Source organism: Dromiciops gliroides, chromosome 3 (genome assembly GCF_019393635.1).
Source record: "Dromiciops gliroides isolate mDroGli1 chromosome 3, mDroGli1.pri, whole genome shotgun sequence".
Taxonomy (NCBI): domain Eukaryota; kingdom Metazoa; phylum Chordata; class Mammalia; order Microbiotheria; family Microbiotheriidae; genus Dromiciops; species Dromiciops gliroides.
The window spans coordinates 543286560-543308015 of NC_057863.1; the positions used below are offsets into that span (position 1 = coordinate 543286560).

Sequence of the window (21456 nt, forward strand, 5' to 3'; positions counted from 1 at the left end):
AAATGAGGCCAAGAGAAGTTAAATTACTGGTTCAAGGTCAAAAATGTAGGATGGAGGGAGAGAAGTTCATATTGACACACAAGTCTACTAAAGTACTATCATGTCAGTTTCTCTGGAGGGCCCTAGGACCCAACTCTTTAAAACGTAAGTAATCCCTGCCTTGCCTATACTCTAAGCAATACTCTAAGGACCAAAATGAGGTGATATTAGGAAGATGCTACACAAATTAAAGTTACTATCATCAATTCTTTCTTATTCATTCATTCAACATTTATTGAGCAGCAATGGTATGTAAAATTTAATGCCTAACACTGAAGAGATGAAATGTTTAGATGAGACACAGTCTCTCTCAGAGATTATATTCTAGTAGAATACAATAGGAATATAACTATAAAATATAATAAAAATCAATATATTAGAGAGGTCCTCACTAAGTGAGGTTGTGGGGAAGGAGTAGCTGATCATTACTAACTACTAGAAGATCAAATAAGGCTCGAGGGAAAAGGTAGCATTTGAGTTGGTCTTTCAAGTGTGTCTAAAAGGTCAAGAGGGGAGAAAGAGTAATCCAGGCATAAGGAGCAATGTGAGCAAAGGCAAGAGTGAACATGTTCAGGGAATCAAGAGAGCTTTAGTTTAGCTGAAACAGAGTGAATGGAAATGAGTAATAAAAGATTCAGTTTGGAAAGGTAGGGTAGCACCAGATTATAGGAAGCCTTGAATGCCATGCAAAAAATTCTGAACTTGATTCAACAAGCACTTGCTCCAGGAAGCCACTGATGATTTTTGAATAGATAAGTCATAGGACCAAGTCTATATCTAAGATTACTCTGGCAATGGTGTGAAGGACAGAGTATAGTGGGGACAAGAGCAGGTTCAGGGAGATCTGTACAATTAACTCTCAAGTTATTCAGCAGTTGATGATTCAACTAAAATGGCATGTTTATCAAATTACAATTGATATGAAAGTTGGAAAGACCAGTCAATACATGTGATAGCAGAATCAGAATCCAAAAAGGCCTTGACAGGCTAAATTTATGGGATAAATTGACAAAGCTTAAACTTAATGGTGACAAATGTAAAGTTCCACACCTGTGTTAGAAGGAGGAGGAGGAGGAGGAGGAGATTGGGGGGGGGGGGTGCGCGGCGGCGGGCGGACAGCAGCTAGGTGGCGCAGTGGATAAAGCACTGGCCCTGGATTCAGGAGGACCCTAGTTCAAATTCGACCTCTGACACTTGACACTTATTAGCTGTATGATCCTGGGCAAGTCACTTAACCCTCACTGCCCAGCAAAAAAAGTCTCTGTGCCTCAGTCTCATCATCTATAAAATGGAAATAATATGTCCACTGGCTTACTAAATGTCTGCTATTATTACTACCTCACAGGAGTGTTGAGGATCAAATAAGACAGTAAACTTGAAGTGCTTTAGAAACTATAAGCTGTTATCCTAGTTTATAGTTATAACATCACATAATACCATCCCTCTTACAAGGAAATGTACTATAAATTTTATGGTGCTATATAAATAGGACCTATTATTACTATTTAACTTGCCAACTAAGACCAGAGGTTCCAGATTTCAAATTTCTACCTCCTCTTTTGTCAATTTAAGTCTCAAAAAATGTCTGTGGTTAAAATAGGAATCCACCTTTTTATTGTACTTTCAGGTTTACACAATGCTTTCCTTCTAACAACGCGAAGAGGTAGCAATGCAAGTATCAGTATGCCCCTTTCACAGATGAGAAAACAAAGGCTCAAAAAGGAGAAATATCTTTTCCTGTTTGTCAAACCCTGGTCAGACCTTTCCCTCTCCACCATCACCTCTCCAAAAAGCACATGAAGTTTGCTATTCTATAGCAGCAGGGACAGAATGAGCAGTCTTAACTTACATCTCAGCAAGCAAGAAGTACAGTTATTCAGTTCACAACAACATGGGGCAGGGAGATTATTTTAATTAACTTAATTTAAAAGAACATATCAACCCATCTGAAGTTCAGATGAGTCCATTAAAGCATCAATACAGTCTAAGCGTATTATGTATCAGTGATGAAAATGTCTCTCGTGCATTACCTAATACCCAAGTACTTTTAGTACCCTACAGTATGCTGGACAAACAAGGTTCAATGCAGACTGAACAGATGCCATCCAAACCCTAAGGAAGCTGAACTTCTAAAAGATCTCACTTCTAAATGTGTTCACATACATCATACCATGAATATTTAAATTCAGTTCAATAACATTTGTGAAATACCAACTCCAGATGAGGCATGTTTACTCTTGGATGGGAAGGGGCTGCCATAGGTTAATGATAGAGGAATGTAATGAGATATAAGGCAACTGGGTAATAGAGTGGATAGACTTGAAATCAGCAAAACGTGGGTTCAAGGCCTGTCTGACACATCCTAGCTGCGTAACCATGGCTAAGTCTTTTCACATCTATGGGGCCCCAGGCCACTCACTACGATTCTAAATTACAGACAAATTGATGAACCCCATTAGGAAGAGTAGAGACTCATAGATACAGACCAAATAAAGCAGGAAGCACTGTGTTGGGGAGTTGGGCAGGTAAAGATGAAAAACGATAGCCTCTGCCTTCAAGAAGCTTGCCTTCTAGTGGGAGAAGTGAAGGATATCTACACATGATAATCATAAGGTAAAATGAGATTAAACGATTAAGTGAGGAGCATGAAAGAGTCAAGAAAAGACATCTAAATTCTCACTAGGAGGTCAGAGGGCATTGCATGAAGAGGTAGTACCAAGCTGAGCCTTGAAAACATACAAGGATTTCACTAAGATATCAAAAAATTCATTCAAGGTAAGAGGGAAGGCATCGACAAATGCAAAGAAGCAGGAGACAATGGAACAAGATTGGGAAACAGTTCATGCATGGAGTGGGGTATGTAATGAAGAATAGTGTGAAATAAGGCTAGAAAGGTAGGCTGTAGCTAAGAAGGGAACGTCCTTGAATGCCATTTTATCCCACAGGCAATAAGGAGTCACTGACAGTCTTTGAGGAAAGGAATGAGGCAATCAGGGTTAACATTTTGATAGATGTGTACAGGACAAAAAAAATAGCAAAAGGAAGAAACAAGAGGCAGGGAAACCAATTAGGGTGCAACATAACATTGGATCTCACATTTATATAGTGCTTTCACATTCATTATCTCATCTAAGAGAAACAGTTTATCCCAGAGACTTTCACATTCAGATTTAATTATGTATTCTTGTACTCCTTCAGACACTTGAATTTACTTTCTCTACTTATCTTGCTAAATTACCTAATCTCTGACTGGACAAATTTAAAACCACAAAAATCAGTTCAAAATAATGAACAAGGATTGCAATATGAAAGCATGTTAAACTGCCCTATGAGAATAAAGAGGAAATAGTCTAAATTAAAAATACATTATTTTGTAGGGTGAAGCTAACAATTTTGTTATGCTGAGTTTTAGAGAAGATATTTAAATGCTTCAGTTTTAATTCCTGAAAATAAAGACATATATCAGAAATCTCAAAAAAATCTAAGTCTTACCTAGGCGACAGGGGAAAAAATTGCAATCTCTCTTTTTTTTTTTTTTGCGGGGCAATGGGGGTTAAGTGACTTGCCCAGGGTCACACAGCTAGTAAGTGTCAAGTGTCTGAGGCCGGATTTGAACTCAGGAACTCCTGAATTCAGGACCAGTGCTTTATCCACTGCGCCACCTACCTGCCCCCTTTTTTTTTTTAATTGCAATCTCTTTAAAGAAAATGTCTACAGGGTACAAAACTAGTCAACTAATCCAACTAGTCAAAATTATTCAATAGTGACCTGTTAATCATTTTATGAATGCAGATATTGGTTTATAATAAACGAAAATTTTTCTCCTTAAGAGAAAGATTAGTCTGATGAGATTTAAACTATAATATTCCTAATTATGGTTTAAACACCTATTGAGGGAAATTAATAGTATGTTAGTCTAGAAAGATGGGGAGGGGGTGGGGAAGCAATAGATGTGAACTCAGAAAAGATGTTACCTCTTATACTTACTACCTTGTTACTACAAGTAAGTCATTGGGGTCATAGGAAGAAAGAGTTGGACCTAAAAGGGAACTTACAAACCATTGAGTCTAATCCTGGAGGAGGAGGAGGAGGATCATGATATTGATAGTAATGTAATAATAGCTAACATTTATATGTTTACAAGATGGTTTACAAATATTATCATATTTGATTCTAACAATAACAATTGCTAACACATATAGTGCTTACAATGTGCCAGGCATTCATGTTCACAACAACCCTGAAAAGTAGGTGCCATTATTATTCCTATCTTATAGATGAGGAAACTGAAGCAAACAGGGGTTAACTCAACTCGACCAGGGTCACATAGCTAGTAAGTATCTCATGTCATATTTGAACTCAGGTCTTCCTGATTCTGGGCCCATCTCTCTATCTAACATTAGATGAGGAAACTGAAGAAGAGAAAGGTCAAGTTATTTTGCCCAGGGTCATCCAGTCTGGCCAGTAAGTATATGACTAGATTTGAACTCAGGTCTTCCTGACTTCAATTCCACTGCGCCACCTAGTCAGTCACCTCTATTTACAGCCTCAACACCATCACTAAGGTTCTATTTCTTCATCTGTAAAATGAGGATGGTACTATTTAGGGAATCTACATCACAGGATTGCTGTAAGGATCAAGTGAGATAATGTACTGTGCAAATTTTAAGGAGCTACATAAATGTCAGTCATTTCCATTTGATCCTTAATTATATGAAATGACTTTTCATTCTCTATACTAATACATGACGATTACCTGTCCACTATCAGTCGAGACTTCTTATAAAGTTACTAAAATATCAATACAAATAGACTCTCCCTTTTGATACAGTCACCACTCCCTACATAACTAAAGTTATCTAATTCTACAATGCTGCAAAGTATCCAGCCATTAACGGCAATGTTACCTCGACCATGAACATAAGGAATCTTTGACCAAAAAAAAAAAATACATCTTAACACTTTCCTGAAGCATTTCAGAATCTGAAGTCAGATTTTTTTTTGGGGGGGAGAGGGGGAGTGTCAAGTTATAGTGAATAATTTTAAACAACCTTTACTTTCTGTTCATCCCAAAGACATGTATTAGCAATCCCTGGAAGTGCCCACAATGATCTTGAGAATTCAACAGTTTAACAGGATTAAAGACAACAGAGTAGCTGTCTTTAAACATATATCTCAGGCATTCAGCTGAGAGAGCATTTAAAATTAGAATCACTGTTATGATGCTTGACATTGGTTTGATTTCTTCACAACTGCATTTGTACACTGTAGCCTTCCCCCCACTGAAGAGAAGAAAAGGGTTGTATTGTGCTTGCTTCAGTTATAATTTCCAGCTGTGTCAAAGCTCTAGCAGCCGAAAAGCAGGAAATCCAAGAGGAAATTCCATCATCAGTTCCTGGGGTTTTGTAACCCAAATGTTCTTCCAAAAGGGAGATATTATAGGATTTTTAAAGGTGTTTGCTGTGACCTTACCTCATATCTTCAAGTAAATCACATTCTGCCTGATGTTTGGCCTGAAGTTTTGTCATCTGTTCAACCTGAATATTTTTCAGTTCCTGTGTAACTTTCACCTAAAATATACCAGAAATTGATATAGATAAGATGGGCTGTAATATGAACAAAACAAAAAAATACTAAATTAAATTATATGCCTATCTTCTGGTTCACTAATTGCCTATCTTAGCACCACCAGAAAATAAAATGTTTTATGAACAAACTAGCCAAACAGGCTAGTTTAACTAAAGGGTAGGTGACTGATCTCATTTAAAATATGTCAAGTTGGGAAGTTCTATCATCATTTGAGGAACCAGGCATCCATATTCTCTTATTATCATCTAAAAGAATTCCCCCCCCCCTCCAAATCTAAGCAAATATGCTCATCGATAAAAATCAAAGGGGAGGAGGGAGAGGGGCATTGGGAAATGAAGGGAAACTGTCCTCCTTTACACACATAAGGTCTAATAAACACTAGTTACCCAATCATGAAATGGGCATCGATTAAATAAATTATTCCATAATGGCTGCATGGAACAAAATTCCCAAGAATGATACACTCATCTCATTGACAGCCCATACAATCAGAACCACTCTCTCACAAAAGAGTAAACACACTAAGTCGGAAAGGAAAACCTAACCATTTAACCAGGACAGTGAACTAGTTTCTGGTAACTGTAGTTATTTGCTTCAAAAGGTTTTGGTTTTTTTTTTTTTGGTGGGCTGGGTTTTTTTGTTTGGGTTTAGGGTTTTGGTTTAGTTTTTTTGGTGGGGGAGGATGTCAGTAGCTCCTTGAAGCCTATGCAGTTGGGATGAAAATCTGTCTAGCACTCTGAGGGTGTGTGACAGTCCTAGCAGACAAGGGCCGAATCTACTAAAGAAACACGGATTTAAATAAAAAGAAAATAAAAAAGGAAGCACATACTAGTGAATTTGACATTTAGCAAATTTTTAGCTTCAGAAAAACAACAGCCCTAGTCTAAAAGGCTAAAGGGGGCTGGCTTAGGGTGAAAGAATAGCAGTTTGTGATGGGAGAAAAGGTAGTGAACACAAACCTGACAAATCCTTCCCTCTTCTTATCCTGCACTCACTCCTATCTATTCACTCATCTGGTCCTAGACTAGAAGCAACCTCAACTGACTGCACAACTTCTCCCCGCCCCCCCCCTTAGTGGGGTAGTGGGGGACACAGGCTGAAGCACCTTGCCCGAAGGGCCAGGTAAGGGTATTTAGAAACATGGACCTTTATGGAAAAGGATCCCAGAATTCAGAAAGGTAGCACTTAATTATACTAATAGGGAAGGGATCTTAGAGGCCACCGAGAACAACTCCTTCATTTTACAGATGAGGAAACTGAGGGCCAGAATGGACAAGGGACTTTTCCAAGATAAGGCTACTAGTGAGGAAGTGTCAAGGACGAGCTTCTCCTCACATCAGAAGCAGCTGCTTTCACTGTACCACGCTTGCTCATTGGGGAAAGCCCGGTAAACCTTCATTTCGGGGGGCAGCAGGGGGAGAAGGTGAGAAGATGAAGGGGTGTGACCATTTCAACTTCTCCCCTCCGGCTCCCGGAGGAAAACCAGGCCCAGCGGAGGAGTGGAGAACACAACCAAATCCTGCAAAATGGGGGGCGGCGGGAGCGGAGGGCGAAGCCTCGGTGCAGACTAAACAATAATACACACATTCGCCCGGGGCTCTGCAGAGCTGCAGGGGCTTGATCGGCTCCCAAGCTCGCTCTGCCTCCGTGCAACCCCGAGAATGCACTTTGCAACGGGAATGCACTCTCCCGGCGCGCGCACAACACCACACACACACACACACACACACACACACACACACACACACACACACACACACACACACACACACACCCCAATGCAACTCCTTCTGCAAACAGCGCAGGCTTCCACCTCATTCCCAAAGAGATGGAGAGGGTAAGGACGATGGGGAGGTGGGCCTCGGGGGGCGCGGAGCTGCAGCTGGGCGAAGAGATCGCTCCACGAGCGCCCTCTTTACACCCCAGCACCCCGGCCCCGCACCCGGGCTGCAGAGGCCAGGGAAGCCGCGAGTCCCAGGGCTGCTGCTGGAGGAGCAGATCCCGCCCCGGGCGGAGAGAAGCAGACAGCAGGACTAGCAGCCTTTCTCCTCCGCGGCTCGCAGCAGCTGCAGAGCTTGCCGCCCCCACCTCCACAGCCCCCCGCGTACTCCCGCCCCCCGCCCGGCCCCAGCCGCAGCCCCGCCGGCTCGCTCACCTTCCTCGGCGGCGGCTGCATGATGCTGGAGGGACATGAATCCTCCCCCGGCGGCGGCGGCGGCGGCGGCAGCGGCAGTAGCAGCGGCGGCGGCGGCAGCAGAAGGAAGAGACCCGGGGAGGGGAGGGGGAGAGGATGAAGAGAAGGGGAGGGGGTCGGGCCGGACCCTGCCCCGGGATGTGCGGGTATGCAAGCTTTCCCGGGCAGCCCCAGGAGGAGGAGACCCTGGGGAGGGCAGGCTGGGCCCGGTGCGTGTGTGAGTCTCCCTGTGTGTCTGTCTCTGTGTGCAAGGTTTCCCTGGCGGCCGCAGGAGGAGGAGACCTGGGGGAGGGCTGGGCTGGACCCCGGGCTGTGCGTGTGTGCGCGCGTGTGTGTGCCAGAGAGCGAGCTCCCGAGGAGGCGGGGACCCCGCGCGGGGCGGGGGGCTGGGGCCGGACTCTGCGAGAAACTGGGAGGGGCGGGGGGCTGGCTCTCCCCAGTAGCCGGGGAAAGAGGAACCCCGGGCAAGGGGAAAGAGGGACCGGGGGTCTGTGTGGCCAAAACAAGGCGGGAATTGGGGGGTGGTAATGAGGGGAAGACCCCAGGAGGTGGAGAGGAAGGCAAGGGCTCACGCCCTGCCCGAGGCAGAGTCTACCACGGAGGATACGGGTGGGTTTTGAGAAGGGGAGGCTTCGGGCAGGACCCGAAGGGAGGAGGTCTCTGGAGAAAGTGGGCGAGGGGAAAAGCTCCACAGCTTCCTCCCTTCTTCCGGGAAAGAACAGGAAAGGGCTAGTGCTCTCAGGCCTTGAAGAGGAGATGGTCTAATCCCCTCAGATCCGAGGAAGAAAAGTGAGCAATTTCTAATCCCTTGATTCGGGGGACGGGCAAGAGAAAGGATATAGTGCTGTGAGAAGAACACTAGACTTGGACTTGAATTCAAATTCTGTTTCTTCCTATATGATCTTGGTCAAATGATTGAACCTTTCTGTGCCTTCCTTATCTGCAAAATGAGGGTTGCAACGTCTGAGGTCCCTTTCAGCATTAAATCTAGGTGCCTGTGAACTCCCTAGGATATTTTGTAATCTCTCCCTCTCAGGTTAGATGAAGAGCGGAAGATCTAATACTCTCAGGTCAAAGGAGGAAAAGATCCCTTCAGATCAGAGGAGAAGGGAGTAGTTTGGTTCTCTTAGATCAGAAGAGGTAAAGGATCACGTCTGGTACTTTCAGGTCAGGGAGAAGAGGCAGGTCTGCTCCCCAGTGGTCAGAGAAGAGGGGAAGGTTTGGTCTTTACAGATATGGGGAGGAAGAGAAGACAGATCTGGTCTCCTTAGGTCAGAGGAAGAGAGAAGTCTTGGTCCCCTCAGAAGGGGCAGGTCTAGTCCCTTAGCTGAAAAGATAAGTCTGGTCCCCCCGCCCCTCCCCGCCAAATCACCGAAGACCAAGGCCTAGTCCCCTCGGGTCAGAGGAGAAGGGGCATATCTGGTTATCTGGGGTTAGACGAGGAGAGGTGGACAAGTCTGGTCTCCTTGGGTCAGAAGGAGAGGCAAGTCTGATTCCCACCGTTCAGACTAAAAGATATGGATCTGGTCTCCTCGGGACGGAGGAAGTCGGCAGGCTTGATTCCCTCGGGGCGGGGTGGGGCTTGGGGGGGGGGGAGTCAAGTTCCCTCGAGTCCGAGTACTGGGCAATTCTGGTCCCCTCGGGCCAGAGGAGGAGTCAGAGGATAGGGCAACTGTGAGCCACTTAGGTCACATGAAGGGGCAACTATGGTCCCCTTGGCTCAGAGCAGGAGGGCAGGTCTGATCTTCTCCGGCCAGAGGAGGAGGGGACAGCTAAGATCCCCTCGGATCCGGGGAGGAGGCAATTCTGGTGCCCTAGGGGCCGAGGTGGAAGGGGGGGACAGGTCTGAGCTTCTCCAGTCCGAGATGGGGCAGGTCCCAAGGGGCCGGGTCTGAGGCGGAGCCTCCAGGAGGGTGGCGGCCTGGGCTGGGGCTCTACGAGGTAAGGGTGGCCTTGTCGCCCCTCCTAGGGGCCCGCGGCCGGGCGGGCTAAGGGGCGGAGCCGGGAGACCCAGTGCCAGGGCAGGCGCCGACGCTCCTCCTCTTCCCGACGCCGCTCCGCCCCGCCGGGCCGCCAGGGGGAGGCGGCGCAGCCGAGGGGGCCTGGTGCCTCTCTCCGCAGTGAAGGTCTCGCTGCGCCCCCTCACTCCTCTCAGGGGCGGAGCGTCCGCGACCATAGAGCAGGCGCCCAGACTTCCCCTCGGAACAGCCAGGCACGAGGAACTAGCGGCCGGGGTGGGAGGGAGGGGGCGTAGAGAGGTATGTGCGAACGGAACTAAGGAGACGCATGGAGCAGGGCAGAACCTCCCCTACCAAGAAGTGGCATGTGGAACGTTCCGAACACTCCCTTCGGCCTCCCTTATGCACAAGGGACGCTTTACATGCGCCTTCCCGCCAGTTCGAGGCGCGCGCAAGCTCCTGGAGGCTTTCCACTTCCACCCCTCCACCCCCACCCCTAACACGCCTCCACGCCGTAGGGTAGGAGGGAAAAGTATGCTAATACACGTACGCATCGTAAGTCCCGCCCCTTCCACCTCTTTCCTCTCCCTCCTCCGGTTTGGGTACAGCTGCGCGTGTGCAGGGTTTCCTCGCTCTTGGAGCTGGAGTTGGGGCAGTTCGAGGCCAGCGCGTGCGCTGCGAGATGCATGCTGCACTGCTGGAGCGCGGAGAGCGCGTTTGCTGGGTCGGCTCTGGATTTGCAGTGTTGCATTCATCTTTTTTATACATTTCCACATCCCCCCTCCTAATACTGTTCTTTCCGTGGTGCCAGAAGTCCTGAACCCTATTCACACTCACTCCAGGCCGTTCAGGCTCCATAGTGTATCCACAGGATGCTTTGGGTTACGGAGAGGAGGGGGCTCCCCAATATGAGGGCCGGGTTTCCACGAGAGGAAACGGAGATCATTCAGACCTGTAACCAATAATTGCCCTGAACCCCTTTTGGTTCATCTGCTGCTGCTTCTAGGATCCTACTCCTGTGTGTTTTTGTTGTTGTTGTTGTTTTTTAAAGTGAGGCAATTGGGGTTGTGACTTGTCCAGGGTCACACAGCTTTGGTAAATGTTTGAGGCCAAATGTGAACTCATGAAGAAGGTCCCAGGAACTCTATTCACTATGCTACCTAGCTGGTCCTCCGCAATGTAATGGCCTCTTATTTTCGGTATACTTGGTGTCCCAAAGGTTTTAATGCAGTTTTAAGCTTTAATAGCTTCAAGCATGAATAACTGAAAACTGCACTAAGACTTTTGGGACACCCTGTATGTGTACACATTGTCCCCTTTTTCTTTCCTCTACCCCACTAAAGGTAAGCTCCCTGAGAACAGAGACTCGCTCAGGAAGGAAGCTCCTTCCTAGGAAAAGAGTGGCTTTGCATTTCTGGGAATTCTAGTTGAAATAAGATTGCAAACTCTGTCTGGGCGTAAAAGAACCTTATCCCCTCCTCTCACCTCCCCTCTATTTCTCTTTCCCTTTCTTCCCCTCCCCTGTCTTCCCCTCTCCTTTCCTCCATGCCTCTTCTTTCCCCTCCTCTCTCTCCTACACAGAGACTGTTAGAGCTGGAATAGCCCTTGGATGATAGATGGTCAGCTTATAGGCCTCAGCTTCAAGAATGTAAAATGTCAGAGCTGGAAAAGGACCAGAGACAGCTGATCTCACTGACCTAGGCAAGAGCTGGGGGTGGGGGTGAGTTCAAGGCCTTCTACTTCTCAACCTTTCGTTTTAAGCAGGTAGATCCCAAGGCAGGGTTCCAGGGCCCCTTCTCTTTGTCACTTAACCCACCCTTTCAACAGCCTTCGTGGACAGAGCCAACCTAGCCACAATCCCCATGGACCCAGCATAAAGAAACCCATAGTACATGTTCTGGTTATTCTGATGGAAGAAATGGAAATGCCTCTCTCCCCATGTCTGGCTGTGGGATCAAGTGGAAAGAGCCATGTACTTCAGTCAGCAAGCATTTATTAAGGCCTCACAGTCTGCCAGATGTTGTGCTAAGCCCTGGGGATACAGATACAAAGGTCAGACAGCCTCTGCCCTCCAGGAGTTTAGATTCCACTGCAGGAACCCTGCCCTTCACAGGGAATAGGTATAGGGGCACTAATAATTCCATATCAAAATTCCTGAATTCAAGTCACAGCTCTGCCTCTTTCTAATTCTGTGATACTGGACCAGTTTTTTTTTTCTTCTTCTGAACCTGTTTCCTCAATTGTAAAATGAGAATAAAAATACTTAGTATTTATGAAATCTTGGACAAGCTGCACCCTCTCTGAAGCTCAGTTTTATCACCTGTAAAACGGGCATGATACCTGTAATATCTCACCAAGCAAATGAAAGAATTTGTATAAGGAATTTTGCAAACTTTAAATGCTATGTAAATGTCAGCCAGCATCATCACCAACTACTTTACTTAGTGAGTCAGCAGGTCTTCTTATCTCTTCCATCTTCAAAACATCTTTTGAACCCCTCCCCTACTATTATCATACCACACTGATCACTAACAGCCCGAAATAGCAAATTAGCTTTCTGACAGTTCTTCCATTCTCTACTTTTCCCCTCTCTAACGTGTCCTTCATATGACTGACAAGAATAGCTTTCCTAGGTTCCAGACCAGTTCCAGAACTGATCCAGGATGGTTGAAGCCCAGGGGAGAGTGGACACCAGCCCAGGCAGCCTACTCTTCTTCCTTTCCTCCTTTCCTGGACTACTTGACTGTTCTCAAAGTCTGGAAGAGGCAGGAGTCAACAATTCTATTCCTAATGATGAGCCAGAAGACCACTAGGCTTTCCCATATGGCTTGCATCTATTCTTCCCTGCAATCCTCCCAATACTGCCATCCTAACTAAGTAACCTAAACATTTGTGGGCCTTGCTATCCACCCACACATAAACCTTTAGGATATCTTCCCTGCAAATTAACTTTCTTTTATGTGCTGTCTCTCCCCCATTAGGGTGTAAGCTCCTTCAGAACAGTGACATCTAGCCTTTTCTGTTCATATCCCCAGCCCTTAGCAGAATGCATAGTCCACAGTAAGTGCTTAATACCTGCTTTTCATTCATTCATTCATTCATATCTCTCCTCTGCTCGTCTGCCTTAATTTCATAGCATTCCCATCCAGGACATGTCCTGCACTCTCCTACATCTATATTGCTCATTGGGTCTGAAATCTATTGCCTTTCTTTACCTGGTAAATCCCTGCCCATCTTTTAAAATCCAATGTTAATTCTACCTCTTCCAGGAAGCCTTTACTGATGTTACCATTCTGGAAACAGTCTTGCTCCCCAGACCTTACATATTGTTTTCTTTTGTAACTTTTTGTTGTACTTACTTATGTAACATTGTATGTTATTACTGTTAGCTTTGTCAGTATCTTATTCCCATAATAGATGATAAGCTCCATGAGGCTAGGCACCATGTCTTACTGTAACTTATTGCAACAATGTAACTACTTCATAAATGTTTGTTGCATGTGAATTCTATATTCTATCATTTCTCCCACTGCAACGCCTTAAGTGGAAAGCTCTGTTGGAAAATAGTGGGAGATAAGTTTAGGGGATGGAAGGTTAGAAAGAACGCTGAATGACAGGGAAAAGAATCTGGATTTTTAACAGAAATGAGGAATGCCAGAAGGTGGTATGATATATTGATAAGGGCAGAGGACTTGGAGTTAGAGGGCCTTAGGTAAAATCCTACCTCTGTTTCTTGGCAACTTATGTGACTTTAAATAAGTCAAATAACCTCTATGAGTCTCAGTTTGTTGCTTTATAAAATAGAATCAAGAGTCCTTGTACTACCTGCCCTATGGGGTCGCAGAGTGCTTTATGAAAGGGATAACACGATTAGTAGAAAGTGAATCAGGCCCGGCGTGGTGATACCTAGATTCTAACTCCATCTCTGCCACAAATTCCGAGTGATTTGACACAAGCCATTTTCTTCCTCTGGGCCTTGGTCTCTAAATATATAGATAGTGTACAACTAGGAAAAACTGTTTCAGAAGACCTATGTTCAAATCTCACCTTACCACCTGCATGCTCAAGTCATACAAGTCTATTAACCAACTTCCCTGAGACTCAGTTTCCACAACTATCAAATGAAGGGCTCTGAGGTCCTTTCTATTTCCAGAACTATGGGATTGAGATAGAGATACCTTCTAGCCTTAACATTCTACATTGTAAGGTCCCTTCTATCGATCTTCTATGACAAAGCTTTTTAGGACTACTCTTTTTTTTGTGGCCAGGCAGTGAGGATTAAGTGACTTACCCAAAGTCACACAGCTAGTAAGTGTCAAGTGTCTGAGGTCGGATTTGAACTCAGGTCCTCCTGAATCCAAGGCCGGTGCTTTATTCACTGTACCACCTAGCTACCCCCTGACAAAGCTTTTTAAACTGTGGGTCTCAACCCCACATGGGGGTCATGTAACTAAATGTGGGGGTCATGAAAAATTAAGGTTATGTATACCTATTTTATATACCTATATGTCGGGGTTGCATAAAAATTTCTCCAGCAAAAAGGGGTCACTAGTAGAAAAAAGTTTAAGAAGCCCAGTTCTGATACTTATAGTTCCCTAAAATTGCTCAGCACATTACTCTTGTGTGACTTGGAGCAATTCTCTTGCCTACTCTGGGTCTCAGTTTCCTTAACGTAAAGAAGAACATTCTAGCAATGATGGCTCCCACACTGGGATGGACATCTTGGAGAGGAGAGGGAACTCCTTGTCCTCTCATTGGGGATATCCAGGCAGGAGTTAGCTGACCCCCTACAAAGCAGGCTGGGGAGCAGAGTTCTTACCTTTTTGCATGGCATGGACCTCATGGTTAGTCTGGTGAAACCTGTGGACCCCTGCTCAGAGTAATGTTCTTTTTTTTTTTCCAGAGTAAAGTTCTTTTTAAAAATTTGTAACTGAAGAAAATGCTACATTTCCATTAGAGGTTAATGAAAATAGAGATTGTTTTTTGGTTGTCCCCCCCCCCCCAATCCAAGGTCATGGACCCTTTGAAATCTATGTATGGGCTCCACTTTAACAAATGTCTGTGGAGGGGGAGGTTATTATTATTATTATTATTATTATGTGAGCTAATTGGGGTTAAATGACTTGCCCAGGGTCACACAGCTAGTAAGTGTCAAGTGTTTTGAGGTCGAATTTGAACTCAGGTACTCCTGACTCCAGGGCCAGTGCTCTATCCACTGTGCCACCTAGCTGCCCCAAGGGGTAGATTATCGAAGTAGATGGATGCCCTGAATAAATCAGAGATTTATCCTCAGACTCCAGAAACAGGTATGGTCCTTTCCCAGGTAAGCTCTTTTTCTAAATGATGCAGTAGAAAAATCCTGTTCTGCAGGGACTGCAGAGGGGAGGGAAGAAAAAAATAGCCAAAAAAAAAAAAGAAAGAAAGAAAAAGATGGAGGCTCTTAGTGTGTCCAGAATGGTAAAAAGGCTAGGGACTGGTGGAGGAGGGGATTAGTGAGCTGGTACTCTCTGCATTGCAAGGCAGTGGTCCAGTGTGATTCATGACATGATGCCACGCTCAAAAGACAGGTTTACAAATTGGTGCAGGGATCCCTCCCACAGCCTGGGCTGAATTTCAAAAATCCCTGCAGAGATCGCTACCCCTTCTGCTTTCTCCTTGCCTGCTATCCCCTATCCTTCTCTCTGTACCCTTCCCTTTCTGATCCCTCCTTGCTGCATTCTGAGGACTGCTGGGATACCCCCTCCTCCCCACTACCACCCCTTTTGCCCTATGCCATTTCATCCCATCCATAGTGACTGCCTAGCCCACTGGCAACTCAGGCAGGAGTTCCTGGGAGAAAAACCCAGAAAGAGGTCAGGAACTTACCCCCAAGTTAGGACAGATCTGCTTGGGGCAACAAGCCTCACAATAATTTTGGTTCACTTGCATTTACTTTAAGTCAATTCACATTTATGTAAACCAATTATGTACTTGGAGAAGATCAAAAGTGGAAAGAGCTCCAGACTTGTATTTGGGCAAGACCTGTGTTACAGTCCTGCCTCTGACACTTGCTGTTTGCCTTGTGCAAAGTACTCACCCTCTCTGATCCTCCCTTTCTCCCTCTGTAAAATGGAGATAATATCCACAATGCTTACCTTTTAGGATTGTGGAAAGGATGACAAGAGATTATATGGGTAAAGGGTTTTGCCAATTTTAAATCTCTTTATAAATGTTCATTATTGTTGTTATAATTATGGTCACTATTATTATTAGAAGATGGAGTCTTGGGGGCAACTAGGTGACACAGTGGATAGAGCACCGGCCCTGAAGTCAGGAGTACCTGAGTTCAAATCCGGCCTCAGACACTTAACACTTACTAGCTGTGTGACCCTGGGCAAGTCACTTAACCCCAATTGCCTCACAAAAAACAAAACAAAACAAAACAAAACAAAAAACAGAAGAAGGAGTCTTAACCTCGAAAGAATTTTTAAACTGGTGGAGGGATAAGACACAAAGAAAGGTAACTATAATATGCCATATTGCATGATAAATTCAACAGAGAGTGACTGTCAGCATTAAAGGGAATCTGGTCAGCCTTGTTCCTTCCTTGGCAGCCATGGGAAAGTAATGGCATGAGAAGTTTTACCTGATCTTTCCACTTGTTAGCCCTAATTCTCTCCTCAAATTACGTTGCATTGATTTGATCTTGTGCGAATGTTGATCCTTCCCAGTAGAATGTAAGCATCTTGAGGACAGAGACTGGTTCATTTGGGGGTTTGTATCTTCAGGCTTGGCACCTACTGTGTCTTTAATAAAGGTTTGTGGAATTGAACTAAAGTTGAAATGAATTAGAAATGCAAAGAGATTGCTCTGTGGGATGTGAGGTGGAAACAAGGAATGCTTTTTGAAGGAACTGTGTTGTGGGGGAAAGCAAAATGAATGATTTATTGAGATCATACTATATCCTGGAGGGGAGTGGAATAGATTAGTTTTAATAATTTTCTGTTGGCAAAAATAACTTTGAACACTTAAAATTTCTCTGGTTTGAATGGGATGATTTGTATATTTCCAGGTGATATTTAGGGTTTAAATTTTTTTTTTAATATTAAAGAGAAAGCTATCCCCCCCCCCAACCCCATGGTTCCCACATAATTTTTAAAGGGGGGTGGTAAGATAACAAATATACTTTGTCAAACAAAACAAATAACTTTATTGCTTCTGACCAAAAAATATGTGTTTCATAGTGTACCCTGAGTCCATCCCTCTCTGATAGGAGATAGGTAGCATAGTTCATCACTCTAGAATCACAGATGATCATTGAATTGATCAGAGTTCTTATGGTTTTCAAAATGGATTGCTTATAGTGTTGTTATTTTCAGTCTGTCAGGAAATAAACATTTATTAAGCACCTACTATGTGCCAGACATTGTACTAAACGCTAGGGGTACAAAAAGAGGCAAAAGACAAGGCCCCGACCTCAAGGAGCTCACAATCTAATGTGGGAGACAATAAGCAAATATGTACAAACAAGCTATATCTAGGACAAACGTTGTTGTTGTTGTTGTTGTTGTTAGTCTTTCATTCTGGAAGAGAACCAATGACTTCAGGAAGGCGAAGTCTCGATTTGCAAGGGAATTGCATTTAAGTGAGGCAAGGCTGTGCAAAGTCATCAGCCTCATTCTGTCCTCCAGAACCATCAAAGTCCAGTGGCAAGACATATAGGTCAGGATGAGTGGTGATGGCCCAGGGTGCAATGGGAGACCTTGGCCTTTTTAAGCTAAAGTCTCAGTTTGTCTGAAGCAAAGTCCTTTCAGTAGTTAAAGATTAGGTAAGAATTGAAGTAAAAGATGGCCTACTTTGTCTTCACAAGGGAATCAATCAGGGCAGGGAAAACCCTCAGAGTTTCTGGCCAAAACAGAAACACTTAGGGGTGGCTAGGTGGCTCAGTGGATAAATCACCATCCCTGGATTCAGGAGCACCTGAGTTCAAGTCTGGCCTCAGACACTTGACACTTACTAGCTGTGTGACCCTGGGCAAGTCACTTAACCCCCATTGCCCCGTAAAAAACAAACAAAAACAGAAACAATTGCTATCTCAAAACCCAAACAATGAACAAGTGAGGCTTGAACTGAGACCTATTATTGGCCAATGAGTATAGGACAAATAGGAAATAACTAAAAGAAAAAAGGCACTAGAATTAGGAGGGTTGGGAAAGGTTTCCTGCAGAAGATGGGATTTTAGTGGGGACTTAAAGGAAGTCAGGAAAGCCAATAGGTGGAGATAAAGAAGAAAAACATTCTAAGTAGGGAAGAGAAAATGCTGATATCTGAGAGATGGAGTGTCTTGTTTGAGGGACAGCAGAAAACAAGGGTCACTGGATCAAAGAGTATGGGTCAGGTAATGAAATGTAAGAAGACTAGAAAAGTAATGGGGGAAAAAAGGGCAGCTAGGTGGAGCAGTGGATAAAGCACCCACCCTGGATTCAGGAGGACCTGAGTTCAAATCTGGACTCAGACACTTGACACTTACTAGCTGTGTGACCCTGGGCAAGTCAATTAACCCTCATTGCCCCGTGAAAGAAAGAAAGAAAGAAAGAAAGAAAGAAAGAAAGAAAGAAAGAAAGAAAGAAAGAAAGAAAGAAAGAAAGAAAGGAAGGAAGGAAGGAAGGAAGAAAGAAAGAAAGAAAGAAAGAAAGAAAGAAAGAAAGAAAGAAAGAAAGAAAGAAAGAAAGAAAGAAAGAAAGAAAGAAAGAAAGAAAGAAAGAAAGAAAGAAAGAAAGAAAGAAAGAAAGAAAGGAAGAAAGGAAGAAAGAAAAGTAATGAGACTACATGATGAAGGACTTTGAATGCCAAATAGAGCCTTTTGAATTTGATCCTGGAGGCAATAGGAAGCCACTGGAGTTTAATGAGTAGCAGCTTGACATGATCAGAGCTGTGCTTTAGGAAAATCACTTTGGAGGCTGAATGGAGAGTGGATTTGAGTGGGGAGAAACTGAAGGTAGGCAGACCCACCAGTGATAGGAGATAAGGCCTGTAGCAGAATGGTGACAGCATCCAAGAGGAGAAGGTGGCAAAATCAATGCCTTGGGCAACAGCTTGGCCATGGAGGGTGACTTCTAGGTTGTGGGCCTGAAAGACTGGGAAGATGATGTTGCCCTTGAAATTATTTTATGTATTATTCTCACAGTTCAACTCACTTCATTCTTCAATCAGTTCATTAAAGTCTTCAGAATTGTTTCTTTTTTATAATATCAACATTATAATATAAATTGTTCTGGTTTTGCTCACTTCACTCTGCATCAGTTCATATGAGTCTTCACATGTCTCTTTGAAATCATTTCTTTTCCTCATTTCTAATATCACAATAATATTCCATCACATTCATAAATCAAAATATGTTCAGCCATTCTCAATTATTGGCCATCCTTTAAGTTTCCAGTTCTTTACTACCACTCAAAAAAGAAATGCACTAAACACTTTTTTGTTCAGATAGGCTCTTTTCTTCTTTCTTGGATGTCTTTGTGAAATAGGCCTAGCACTGGGTCAAAGCTAATTCCTTACAACAGCTCTCTTGTTCACAAATGAATGACAAATGTATAGCAAATTTAAGATGACATTGTGTCTGTTGTTGACTAAATTTTGTTTTTTTGGTGGGGGCAATGAGGGTTAAGTGACTTGCCTAGGATCACACAGTTAATAAGTGTCTGAGGTCACATTTAAACTCAGGTCCTCCTGAATCCAGGGTCAGTGCTTTATTCCCTGTACCACCTAGCTGCCCCCCTTGACTATTTTTTAAGAGGCATTTATTTGACTTGGCAGGACTAATTAGCAACCTTAAAAACTCTTCTTCAACCAAAAACAAAACACCCTCTTCAAACAAGGTGTCTCCCATGAATAAGTTAGGATCTTACAAAATCTGGGCAAGTCACAGTCTCTCTGGACCTGGTTTCTCTTTTCTTTTTTTTTTCTTTTCTTTTTTTTTTTTTTTTTGCGGGGCAATGGGGGTTAAGTGACTTGCCCAGGGTCACACAGCTAGTAAGTGTCAAGTGTCTGAGGCCGGATTTGAACTCAGGTCCTCCTGAATCCAGGGCCGGTGCTTTATCCACTGCACCACCTAGCTGCCCCTGGTTTCTCTTTTCTAAAATGAAAGCGTTAGACAATCAACTCTAAGTTTCCTTAAACTCTAAATATGTGATCCAATGTGGAAATCAGCATACATATTTTAGGACGTGAGTTTATCAAACAATAAATAGGAGAAATTTTACAGGTTCATGGGCAATCCTGGATAATTTCTTGGAGGGGGTTTTATTTTCTTGATCTTTTTTTTCTTGTGCTTTGTTTATATATTTGAAAACCTGTATTTGGCAATGGGCATTAAAATAAAATTTATATTAAATTATAATTAGTTCTTTTGATTAATGTTATATTTTAAAAATTACTTCATACAATTTATCAGATTTTATGATAAATTTTACATTAAAATATTGGAATAAAATACCTATAAGATTTCATAACAGATTGATCAGGGTGACAACTTTGTGCAGTGATCAGCTAATGCCATTATCAAGGGAGACAAAAAACAGAGACAAATGCTCATCTGAGGAGCTTTCCATTGTCCATGAAGTCTGAGGAAAGTCCCAGTAGATGAGAGAATCTAAAGTGACAATCTCTGCCTTTAAGGAGCTTATCTTTTATTGGGAGAGACAAGGCTGATTCCTGTGCTGCTTCCCTCCACCCCCATGAAAGGCCAGGTATATTATATCACACCCCTTCCCTCATGGTTTTCTGGTTCCCTTAAGGAGGGTTGGGGGTATCTAGACTCTACAAAAGGCTCTAGTCCCCACAGATAGTGTTCTCTCGAATGTAGGGGTGGGTTCCCTGCACCTAAAAATTTAACCACTTCATCAAATTAGCTTTCAAGAAGTAAAAGTTACTTCAAAAGGTATACATCAGTCAGTCCTGCACCACCTCAGTCAGGAGAGGACAAAGAATTGGATTCATAGCTTAGCTAAGGTACTACAGAGCACAGTTCCTCACCCCACTCCCCAGACAATTAAGGTTAAGTGACTTGCCCAGGGTCATACAGCTAATAAATGTCTGAGGTAGCATTTGAATGAATTCCAGGTTCAAAGCCCACGTTAGGCTCAAATCCCAAGCACCCTGGTTTGTCAGGGCTTCCATGCAGGTCTGGGCTCACTGCAACATATATCCATGCTGGTTCCAACCAATATATCCAACTAATATCCATCCTGGTTCCAAGGACACCAAGGCTTGAAGCAGAAAAGGATAAACAGCCCAGAACAGAGAATCCCAGGCTCATTTCTCACAGCTGGATTGTAAAAAGGGGTGGAGGGTGGGGGGGTTCCAGTTCATGGAGCCTGCACTGTGGGTGAACTGTGATCTCCACCCCCTGGATGCAGCTGGCAAGAGAGCATAAGAAAGAGACTGTTTCAATATGGTCAGTTTTAAAGATTCAGCCTTTTCTGGATACACAGCCAATCAAAGAAAGACAACTCCACCTTTGCTGTAAGAAAAGGAAAGGCAGGATGCAGAGTGCCTCTGTTAAGCAATCTGGGTCTGAACGGGGCAAGCCCCCTTCCATACATGTATCATTATATACAGAATAGTACAAGGAAAGAACCAACTGTGAAAGACTTGGCTACTCTGATCAATGCAGTTTTCTAAGACAATTCCAAA

At 44.0% G+C, this 21456-nt stretch overlaps 1 protein-coding gene across 5 annotated transcripts in view; it reads right to left on the minus strand.

Moving 5' to 3' along the window:
- FCHSD2 (FCH and double SH3 domains 2) overlaps nucleotides 1-8125 on the minus strand; it is a 354314-nt gene extending 346189 nt beyond the window's left edge. For all 5 annotated transcript variants that reach the window (XM_043992382.1, XM_043992381.1, XM_043992379.1 and 2 more), the window contains exons 1-2: nucleotides 7784-8125; nucleotides 5512-5609 (exon numbers count right to left, since the gene is read on the minus strand). In XM_043992382.1, coding sequence (XP_043848317.1) covers nucleotides 5512-5609; nucleotides 7784-7804 — 119 coding nt within the window. In that variant the 5' untranslated portion in view covers nucleotides 7805-8125. The remainder of the gene's footprint in view (nucleotides 1-5511; nucleotides 5610-7783) is intronic.
- Between the last annotated feature and the right edge of the window lie 13331 nt (nucleotides 8126-21456).